The sequence below is a fragment of the Canis lupus genome, chromosome 17, assembly GCF_003254725.2.
Source record: "Canis lupus dingo isolate Sandy chromosome 17, ASM325472v2, whole genome shotgun sequence".
In the NCBI taxonomy this organism is placed as follows: Eukaryota; Metazoa; Chordata; class Mammalia; order Carnivora; family Canidae; genus Canis; species Canis lupus.
Window position 1 is genome coordinate 36,393,228 of NC_064259.1, and position 11,727 is coordinate 36,404,954.

Below are 11,727 nucleotides of genomic sequence, written 5' to 3' on the forward strand. Positions count from 1 at the left end.
GTAAGCTCACAATTTATTAGGAAGACAAGGTAAACATGCCACCAATAAGCATCTACCATTTATTGTGCACCTGATATGTACTAAGTCCTACATCAAAGATTATGTGCATTAGCTCATTTAATCTTTGCATAAATCCAAGAAGTTAATGATAGTACTTTTGTAACAGATAAGGAAACTAAAGCTAAGAAAGCTGTAATGACTTGCCCATAATAACACAATGAAACAATGACAGCTTTAATAACAGAGTCTTTTTTATCCTTCAGTATGTGCTTGTTTAATTTTACTATGGAAGGGAGAAGGGAAGCAGTAGATAATGAAATGCCAAAACAGAAATAGAGCTCATAAGTATACAATATTGAGATAAGAGAAAATGGCATTTAACTACGCCGTTAGCATGGAAATTATCATCACCTTGAACTTTTTTTTTTAAGATTTTTATTTATTCATGAGAGACATAGAGCAGCAGAGACATAAGCAGAGGGAATAGCAGGCTCCCCGCAGGGAGCCCACTGCAGATCTCCATCCCAGGACCCTGGGATCACGACCTGAGCCAAAGGCAGACCCTCAACCACTAAGCTGCCCAGATGCCCCCATCATCCTGAACTTTTAGGTAATTTTACCTCAAAACCAACACCAAAAAAAGCCCAAATAATATACTGAACTGAGTAAAACGAATACCTGGGTGGACCTGGAGGTACCTCATGTGTAGAACTGCTTCGTTCAAACAATAATCCATATTTGGTGGGCCAAACATTTGCAACCTATCAGGTAAAGGACAAGAAAAAACAGAAGTAAAAGAAATTACTCCATATAATATGTGCTTAGGAAACTATAAAACATTAGATTTTGTTCCAATGTAATAGCTTTACAAAACAATGTGATCATTAACTATATTTTTTTAAAGTTCAAGACAAAATCAAACCTAAGAAAGAATTCAATCAGAAATTCCTGCCACTGGCTAGTAACAGTACCAAAATGACAATGTGATAAAATTTTAATATAACACTAGGTATAAAAAAGATGGTGAGAAACAGGAAAAAGACTAATTTTGGTCTTGTGCTTTAATATTACAATTTCTTTTTATTTTTTATAAAAAAAAATTCCATAATTCGCTTCATTAAAAAATTTATTTTTTATGCAAAGGATGGAAAAACAGTAAGAAGTAAAACTGTTAAAATTTGGTTACTTTATCTGAATAAAAATGACATTATTGATTACTACAAAGCATAAGGATAGCAAAAAAAAAAAGGATAGCAATACTTCTGCAACCAATTAATTCAAGAATATTATACAACTAAACACAAAAACAGTAAAACACTCGATTTACCTGAAAAGGTAAAGAAGCTATGTAATCTTTTCCTTCTACGCTATGCATGTTAATACATGAGCTTTGCAATATACATATGCATTTTTCTACTTCATTGCTACCTGAAAAGAAAGGATACAACAAGATTTATGGTTTTTTGTTTGTTTGTTTTTTCAAAAAAATTTTTTTCAACAATCACAAACTGCAATTTCCAACAGCACAAATTCTTTAATGTACCATAAAAAAACTGCTTAGGCTAAATCACTATTATTAGTGGCTACTTATTTTGAACAACAACAAAATCCAAGGAGATAAACATCTGGAGTAAGATGAAATAAAATTTCAAAAAAAAACTTACTGTAGGCCTTCTCAGACTTATCCTGTGATATAATGAAGTCACACCACAATGCCTAAAATCAAAACAAAATAGATTTACCTGAGAAAATTTTATCTAAATAATAACCTATTCACTAGTGGCATCCGACTAATAACAATGACACCTAGGTAATACCCGTACCTCCTTATCATACCATGGGAACAAAAAAGAGTAAGATAAAATAAAATTAGACTAATTAATAAATATTGTAAGGAGAGACAAACTATGTTTGCAAATAAGTTTTAGAAAGCTAAAGAGTTATCAGAAGTGTTCAAAACTACCAAGCTATTTTATAATCTCCAGACTTACCTAATGATCTTATCATTCTCAGACTGTATTAGACTCACATTAGAAAAAAAAACTTTAGAAAAGCTAACATTTTCCTGTCTTAAAGGCCCCCCTCTCATAAAATAAAAACTAGGAAAAGTTATTAGACTTCAATCTGCATGCTTGACAATTACTTATTGAAATTATTTAGTGGCATTTCTGTTTCTCTAAATTGTGGTAAAATATATGTAACATAAAACTTATCACTTTAACTATTTTTTCTTTCCTTTTTTTTTAAGAGAGAGAGGGAGGGAGGGAATCTTAAACAGGCTCCACACCCAGTGCAGAGCCCAACTCCCAAGTTGACCCTGAGATCATAACCTGAGTAGAAATTGAAAGTCAGATGCTTCACTGACCGAATCACCCAGGCACCCCTATTTACAAGCAATCTTAAAAGAAGGTAAGAGAAAATAGATAAAATGTCTAACCACATATCTATGGAATCTAATAAACAGGCAATCATTCTTGGGAGAAATTAAGATGGAAACACAAAAGCAAAGAATTATTTGGACATCATCAAATCCATTTTTCACGTCTACACTAACCATATGGATTATATATGGAAAAATTATCATCAAAAAGATCACTGGCGGGATCCCTGGGTGGCGCAGCGGTTTGGCGCCTGCCTTTGGCCCAGGGCGCAATCCTGGAGACCCGGGATCAAATCCCACATCGGGCTCCCGGTGCATGGAGCCTGCTTCTCCCTCTGTCTGTGTCTCTCCCTCTGCATACAGACTATCATAAATAAATAAAAATTAAAAAAAAAAAAAGATCACTGGCAGAGTTCCTGGGTGGCTCAATTGGGTGAACGTCCAACTCTTGATTTCAGCTCAGGTTAGGGTTAGAGTCGTGAGACGGAGCCCCATGTGGATCTCCATACTGAGCATGGAGTCTGCTTCAGATTCTCTCTCCCTCTCCCTTTGCCCCTCCCCCAGCTTGCACAAGTGCCTGCGCTCTTTCTCTTTCTCAAATACATAAATAAAATCTTACCAAAAAAAAAATAAAAGAGAGATCAGTGACTTTAACATTTCTGAACAGAAACACTTTCACACATGCCCTCAGGTTTTGGAATAATTCAGTTTATCTTTCCCAATAAATTGTTAAAAGAGTATACTCTCATCAGGAAAGTTAATGGAGGGATCCCTGGGTGGCGCAGCGGTTTGGCGCCTGCCTTTGGCCCAGGGCGCGATCCTGGAGACCTGGGATCGAGTCCCACATCGGGCTCCCGGTGCATGGAGCCTGCTTCTCCCTCTGCCTGTGTCTCTGCCTCTCTCTCTCTCTGTAACTATCATAAATAAATAAAAATTTAAAAAAAAAAAAAAAAAAAAAAAAAAAAAGGAAAGTTAATGGAAAAATAATAATAAGCAGTGTCCAGATACAAAGATTTCAGTGTTCCCCAATAAGAAATTTAACATTAGCCAAAAAGCCTCCAAAATCTCCTGTAAACAGCCTAACAATTAATTCAACTACTATAAATGTATTCCTTTTTCCCCTCAACTTTTCATTTCTGAAAATGCTCAGTAAGAAAAGTTGAAGTAGTACACTGATATCTGTCTCACCTAAATCTAAGTTATTAATAATCTCCCAATCTGTTTATGTGCATGCATTTTATGTACATGTGGGGTTGAGGGGGCACTATTTGAATTACATATCATGACACTTTACCCCTAGCCACTTCATCATGCAAATAAAGATGTTTTCCTATATAGCCACAAAACTGTCATCCTAAGAAAAAAATAACTTTTTTTTTAAGATTTTACTTATTTGGGATCCCTGGGTGGCGCAGCGGTTTGGCGCCTGCCTGCCTTTGGCCCAGGGCGCGATCCTGGAAACCCGGGATCAAGTCCCACATTGGGCTCCCGGTGCATGGAGCCTGCTTCTCCCTCTGCCTGTGTCTCTGCCTCTCTCTCTCTCTGTGTGACTATCATAAATAAATAAAAATTTAAAAAAAAAGATTTTACTTATTTACTCATGAGGCAGAGATGCTAAAATTCAAACCAACTCACCTGTTGAACAGGACTGTCAACTGTAAACGCTTTATAAACAGCCAATGCCTGGCTTTTACTTCCTTTGCTCCAGATCACCATATTTCCAGCCACATAGAGTTCCTCATCATAATCCACTTCTTCTCCAATTTCACTGACGCCTTTCCTTAACTGCCAGCTTTCCTTAAAAATTAACATATGTAAGACATGTTAAAGCACGCTCTTTTTCAATAGTATGGAACAAGATTTATTAATTAAGTAAAAGAGTCATCCAGATACAAGTCTCCTACTCTCTCTCTGCCTATGGAGTAAGACTCAATCCAAACCTAACTCTCAGAAAGTTTGGTGCCACTGATTAACGGACAGTGGGTGTGTATTATAAATCTTACAGGTTTCATGAACGAGAATTTACTCAAAAATTCTGTATTAACTGCCTTATGTTACTATATTATTCTGCCGAAAATATAAACAAAAATTATACTTATCTATAGATACAAAAATGAAACCAACATACTCGGGACACTAAAAGGGTATATTAAGTATATGTGAGGGTGATGGAAAAGGAGTAGTGAGGTATATGCAGGAATTACTGGTAATAATGCAGACTTCCCCATTTCACAACTGCATGTACATTCACCTTCCTTCACTTGTCCTACCCATTAAATGAATGAGAACAAGAAAGGTTTAGATTTCTAACTACATAAACCTCTCTTCCCTGAGATTTTGGTAACCCAAAGGGATACAAGAAAGGAATAAGGCAGGAAAGAAGACTGATTTTCTGATACACATTTACATCTCATTCCTCTATTTAAGAATTACTACTCTACCTACTTGTGCAGAATTTTTTTTCTCCTCTAGAAACATGCAGATCTTTTGCAGCGGGGACTATTTCTAACTCTACCACCTACTCCCCAAAACATGAAATCTGGACTCTACATACTAAATGAAGAGAAGGAGATTTAAAATAGACCATAATCATACTACCAAACTGGACTCTTGAGTTACACATGTCTAAAATAAATAACTATGAGTTACACGTGTCTAAAATAAATAACTATGACACTATAATACAATGTTATTACTTCCTTGATTGAAATTACCAAATAAGAATCTTGACTCTACAAGTTGCATCATATTCATTTCTCAGATGCATCTGAGTAGCCTTAAATTATAAACAGATCACATCACTCTACGTTTCAAAAAATGTACTGGGAAACTTAATGGAACCTTCTGTTTCTCGTGGATTGTAACCTCCTGAAGGGATCCCACCAAGCCAGCAGCACCATCAGAAGACCATAACTCAGAGGCTGGCTGCAGCTGGCGAAGCTGAAGGTTCAAAGCATTAGGGTGGTGCTTGCAGTGGTCTCGACCGAAAGGAACAAATTCCTGCAAATCCCCGGCTGCAATCATCGTTGCCCTTTCTTCATAGAAGTTCGACATGGGTTCCAAATATCAACATTATTTCTGCATGAATTCAAAGACATTCTGGTCAGCTTCTAAAGTCAAAACCAGAATAAAAATATCATAAAAGTTTACAGAAGTCATTAATCCTTAGATGAGTGTCAAATAATTCTATCATATTGTAGGTATACAAGTAATCATAGTACCAAAGGGCATTCCAGATTCCATGAAAAGCATATCTAAAGGATCAATGGCATATTGGAATGAAACAAAAAAATATTACTTCTAATTCATCAGTAGTTGAGTACTGCTTTTAGTTGACCCGTCCACAAAAGACCGAATAATCCATTAAATGTCATCAGCAGTTCTGACACTTCAATTCATTTAAACATATAATTACAACCAATTCCAAATTTTTGGTCAAACCAGAACCAATGCATGAATAACCCTGGCCACAGAATAGTCATGCTGGCAGTAAATTTAAGATTGCTAGCTTTTAAAAAAAAAAAAAAAAAAGACTGCTAGCTTTACATTAGTACAATCTATGAAGATACAGTTCATTAGTAGATAAGCTATGGGTGGAATAATGCTCCTTTATCTCCAAAATATTTCCATATACAGTAATCGACAGCTAATAAAATTCTGATGCTCTGCCGTGTGATATATAAGGTGGATGCCGGTTCTGTGTCTGAGACAATACCTACATTAGAAATAGGCTTTGTGGCATCACATTTAAACTGCAATCCTCGAACATGGAAATCAAAACAAACATTTGGTATCAGCACTACAGACAAGAGTTTAACTAAATTTGACTGTGATTTCTCACGTGAGGGTTTTTTGGCATCCATTTTCCTTGCTGCACTCTCTAAGCATCTGTAGTTCCTACGCAAGTTCCTATACAGCAACCAGAGTCGCGAAGCTATTTTGCTGTGAATTAACATTATTCCTGAGATTACTGTATGTCAAAATGGTGGCACTTATTCCTCCTGCTAAAATTCAGAATTGAGAACAGGTGAATTTAGGACATAACTAATAACGTGCCTTATAAAACTTACAGGAAAACAACAAAACTCTGCTGGTCTTCCTATTTCCTAGTCAACAGGAGAGCCAGCATTAAACTTGCGACTTTATCCAACTTCAGTTGTGCAATTTCGAAATGTTATTCTATTAAAACTTTGAGAAAAATTACATTATTATGTGATTATTTTAACAGCGCAATATTCTTCAGTACGATTAAAACATACTGAAGACTTTCATAGGGCAGCCCGGGTGGCTCAGCGGTTTAGCGCTGCCTTAGGCCCGGGGTGTGATCCTGGAGACCCGGGATCGAGTCCCGCATCGGGCTCCCTGCATGGAGCCTGCTTCTCCCTCTGCCTGTGTCTCTCATGAATGAATAAATAAATATATTTTTTGAAAAAAAGAGTTTCATAGGAGCCCCAAATTTTTGTGTTTACTTATTAGAGGCAACATTAAAAAGCTACATATAAAAGTACTATATTACATTAAATAGGCTATAAATCAAGTTATCAGCATCGTTTACTAGAAACAAAAACGACCCTGCCCCAAAGTAACCACCAAACTGCTTCAAGAGACCCATTGATCGTGGAGACCCAGGATCGAGTCCCGTGTTGGGCTCCCTGCATGGAGCCTGCTTCTCCTTCTGCCTGTGTCTCTGCTTCTCTCTCTCTCTCTCTCTCTCTCTCTCTCATAAATAAATAAATAAATAAAATCTTTAAAAAAAAAAAAAAAGAGAGAGAGAGACCCAGGTGCACAGGAAAGGCATCTTGCGTGGAGTCTCCGCAAAAAGGCAGAGCTTCCTCAGCCTCCTTAGGGTTAGGTGAAACCGTCAAGCTAGCCCCCGGACCTCGGAGAATCCTGTCCGAGGAGCAGGGGGCCGACTTAGAAGCTGAGGCCCCCACGGGACACCGCGTCCGGCTCAGGAAGGAAGTCGGCGCGGCGCGGCGAGGCGAGGCGAGGCGAGGCGAGCTGCCCCCCCGCCCCCGGGAAGCCCGGTCCGCAGGCCAGGGACCACCGGGCGCAAACGCGTGCTCAGGGCCTGCCCCCGGGCTCCCGGCCATCTAGTCACCGCACGGAGGTCCACCTCGGCGCCGCTGCGCGGATCACGGGACACGCGGGGAACCACCGGCCGCTGCGGGCCCGGCCCGCACCTGTGTGACTCGGGACGCGTCAGGCGCGGCGAGCCCCGGCTGCTCCCCGGAGGCGCGGGGCCGAGGGGGCCCGAGGGCAGCGGCAGGGCCGGTCACGGGGACGCCTCGGCCGCCGCAGCTTCTCATTCCCTCTCCCTCCTCTATTCCGGAGGAAGAATGGACTGCGGCTGCTGGCGCGACAGCGAACGACAGGCAGGCGTGCGGAGAAGCCACTCAGGCGAGATGTTCAAATGAACGCGTCCATCTTAGCCTTCCCGTCCTGCCTCGCGCGGGGGCGGGGCGGGGCGGGGCGGGGAGGGGCGGGGCGTCGCGGGAGGCGCGCGGCCGTAGTACCTCGGTCCTAGCGCCTGCGCAGCCGCGGGGAGAAAGCGCGGGGCGGGTTTTCCAGGGCGCTGCAACCTCCCTCCGGAGGCTCCGGTCTCTGCTGCAGTGTGTACCGTGATAGGTCCCTCCTGGCGTCCAGATCTTCTCCAGGTGGTGTCATTACAAGCGTGAACTGCCTCTTTCACTTCAGCCTCCTGACCCCCAAACTGGAAGGATGTACTTCCAGGCTTGGGGCAGAAAGGGATGTGCTGATTTTTCTCTATTTGCCTGCCAGTGCGCTTTAACTTTTTGGATTCCGGAGCCTTTGAAAAGTTGAAGTTAGGGAGGCTCCTACAAAAACGTAGCGTGACTTTTTGAGCTTCATACACGCTTCCCCCATGTGATTCATAGATCCAGGTTAAGAAGCCAGCTTTATCCCGCACTCTGTGTCTGTGGATGCAACTGTACCATACCACACTTAACAAAAACTAGAAAATTTTCTTGAGCTATAATCTCCCATTGCATGGTATCTCCAGGTTAAAAGTATTGTTAGGCATCCTATTGCCTAAAAAATAAAGTTTAAGTTCTTTAACCAGAAATGTAAAGTTGGCTGAAACTTTATGTCCTCTGGGAATCCCCAAATACGTTTTGCCCTCCGTGGCCCTGGTATCTTGGTTCATTCTCTTCCTTTTATTGGGAACGTCAGCCTTCAGGGTTTAGCTCAAATGCCTTTTCTCAGAAGCCTTCGCTCCAACAGGAAAGAGGCTGCTGAGGACTGAATGTTTGTGTCCCAGCAAAATTCGTATATTGAAACCTAATGCCCCATGGGATGGTATTAGGAAATGGGGTCTTTAGGAGGTGCTTAGATCATAATGGTGGAGCCTTCATGAGTGGGATTAGTGTACTTCTAAAAGAGACCCCACAGAACTCCCTGGCCCCTGCCACCAAGTGAGAACCCAGCAAAAAACAGCTATCAATGAACTAGACAGCAGGTGTCACCAGACACGGAATCTGCCAGCGCCCTAATCTTGGGCATCCCAGACTCCAGAACTATGAGAAATAAAAGTTTGCTGTTTATACACCAGGCATTTTATGGTATTTTAGTTATGGCAACCCCAATGGACTAAGCCAGAGACTTTCAGAAGTTTCAGTAGACTTGCCTTTCACTATAGTCATTTGCCTGAAACCAAAAAATCCCCAGACTTCCCTGGCCTGATACAGGGAGCAAATTTTGATCAAGGCAAATTGATCAGTGGGAACAAGGCTGGAAGGAGCCAGTCAAATAAATTTCCTTTTCCTCTCCCCGAGGTAGACTACTGTAAGGCATGGTCTCTCTGCACCACCTGTCAGGAGATGTGTGTGGCTGAGTGGGCCACCTGCCATGCAGATTCTTGATTTGAAGCAGCACCAGCACAGTACTTCTCATCTTTCCTGCTTCTTTTCCTCTTTCCTTCATTTTCTCCCTGTGGACTAAAGCATCAGCGCTCATCAAGCTTGCTTCTGGCTCTGTCGTTTAAGGAACGAAGGCAGCACAATCTTATGCTCCTAATTATCCAATCTGTAACGCAGAATCACTGAAAGGATTCATTCAGCTCTCCCTCCTGGGTATTCCCCTGGTGCTCACAAATTCTCTCAAGATGCTTCTCTGCAACCGCAGCCCACAATGTTCACTGTGAGGAAACCAAGGATGATGCTGACATTGCCCCTCCTGTACTCCCAAAGACCATCCATTCTCAGTTGCCAAAGCAGGGCTGTGTTCCCTGCCGAGTGGCCAAACATGTCATTCTCCCCCACTGCGGCACTCCAGTGTCAATAATAGGACTGCTTGCACTCATGGTCTGACAAAGTCTCTTAAGGAAGCAAATCTTCTAGCTTCTGCCACTAACCTCTGCTCATGGGGGTCCAAACCACAAATCCAGGAGTTTCAGAGAATGGTCATCTATTATCTCCATCATCCTTCCATTCTCTTCTGTGAGCATTTGAGGCATCCACTTGGCTCAGAACACAGAAGCCTGGTGTAGACTCCTACAGACAACCGACTCGCTGAACTCCTGCCATGTCCTCCAAACAAGCATGGATTACCTTTAGGCCTCCTGAGATTGCATTTTGGATACAGATACAGGTATATCTAGTATTATAAAGTAGACCTCTTTTGTTGGTGTACTTACCTGGTAATTAGGAAAATTCTCCATATATAATTGGTGTGCCAAAAATTTTGATAAAATCCCTGTTTGTCACTTTTAATCTGATTATGAGAAAATAGACAAGTCTCTGCACTAATAGCTATTGCTGCATAAAATATTACCACAAAATGTATGGGTTGGAATAATATATTTATTATGTCATGATTTCTGTGGATCAGGACAGGCCTAGATGGGTCTTCTGCTCAGGGCCTCACAAGGCTGCAATAAAGGTGTTGTTTAGTGTATGATCTCATCCAATGCTCTGCTGGGGAAAGTTCTGCTCCCAGGCTCAGTCAGAATTCAATTTCTTGGGTTCTGGGACTAAGGGCTTCAGCATTTTTCTGGCTGTCAGCAAGAGGCTGTCTTCAGCAACTGGAGGTCACCCATAGTTCCTTGCCACATGGGGTTCCCCAATATCATCAAAGCTTGCAAGCCAATAAACCAATAGCATTTACTAGCAAGAAATCAATCATAATCTTAGTCTAACCACAGAAGGGACATCTCATCACTTTTGAGGGTTAGAAGGAAGTCACACTCAGAAGTGAGGGAGGATTACATAAGGAAGGAGGGAGCATTAGGGGCATTCTCAGAAGCAGCCCCCTGCTATATCCAGTATCTGCCTGGTAAGTATAAGACCTTAAACTAACCTTTTTAGCTGAGAGTGAATTGTATACCAGGTTCTTCCTCTCTTCTGAACCCTTGCGACTGCCTTCCTCTCTGGGCCTGCCCGGGGCCCTATATCTTCCTCTCTACCAGGCCTGCACCAGGCCCACAGCTGGCACCTTTCACCCTCCAGTTCTTGACAACTTCATAGTCTCAGAAACTACAAAAAGACTTTGGTTAAAATTAGGTTTTCTGTGTTTTAACTACTGCAGAGGAGAGACAGGGAAAACAAGCTGCACCTCAAATGCCAGAAATCATACTTGATTTTTATAGGCTTGAAGAAAAAGGACCAAAAAGCCAGGGGATAGTTACCAGTTCATTTACACAGTAAGGGAATAACAAGAGGTATGATTAATGAGTTACTGCATAATGTTTTATGAACATATTCAGTTTTCTGATATATTCTGATACACAAATGTGAAGTCAATTTAAGTATAGGGGTTCAGATTTATAATTTGAAGTAGAGTGACCAATCATCCCAATTTTCCCAGTCCTTTGTTCCCAGGACACAGGACTTTCAGTTTTAAAACCAGACATCCGGGGATCCCTGGGTGGCGCAACGGTTTGGCGCCTACCTTTGGCCCAGGGCGCGATCCCGGAGACCCAGGATCGAATCCCACATCAGGCTCCCGGTGCATGGAGCCTGCTTCTCCCTCTGCCTATGTCTCTGCCTCTCTCTCTCCTCTCTCTCTCTCTCTCTGTGACTATCATAAATAAATAAATAAATAAAAAAACAGACAGCCTGCATCAAATGAGACTACTGGTCACCCTAATTTGAAATGACAAGAGGCAGGCTTTACACACAGTTGAGCAAACCCTTACCTTCTGGGACCTTGGATATTGGGACATTCCAGGGAATTAAACCCCACAGCATATTAAATACAATGTCTTCATTTCAAACATAAGGCTAGCCTGGCTGGTCTGACTCTATGTCTCACAGTGTATTTGCAAAAAACAGTTTCAAGATCAGGAACAATTTGGGTGCCTGGATGGCCTAGTCAAGCATCTGCCTTCA

At 41.7% G+C, this 11,727-nt stretch overlaps 1 protein-coding gene across 3 annotated transcripts in view; it reads right to left on the bottom strand.

Moving 5' to 3' along the window:
- Positions 1-7,827, bottom strand: part of ANAPC1 (anaphase promoting complex subunit 1) — a 103,880-nt gene extending 96,053 nt beyond the window's left edge. For 2 of the 3 annotated variants that reach the window (XM_025453958.3, XM_025453957.3), the window contains exons 1-6: positions 7,564-7,827; positions 5,222-5,458; positions 4,016-4,177; positions 1,665-1,716; positions 1,328-1,428; positions 679-761 (exon numbers count right to left, since the gene is read on the bottom strand). In XM_025453958.3, the coding sequence (XP_025309743.1) occupies positions 679-761; positions 1,328-1,428; positions 1,665-1,716; positions 4,016-4,177; positions 5,222-5,434 (611 nt within the window). In that variant the 5' untranslated portion in view covers positions 5,435-5,458; positions 7,564-7,827. Of the gene's footprint in view, positions 1-678; positions 762-1,327; positions 1,429-1,664; positions 1,717-4,015; positions 4,178-5,221; positions 5,459-6,450; positions 6,569-7,563 lie in introns of those variants that run through there. The other variant, XM_049095417.1, reaches the window with a different exon arrangement.
- Between the last annotated feature and the right edge of the window lie 3,900 nt (positions 7,828-11,727).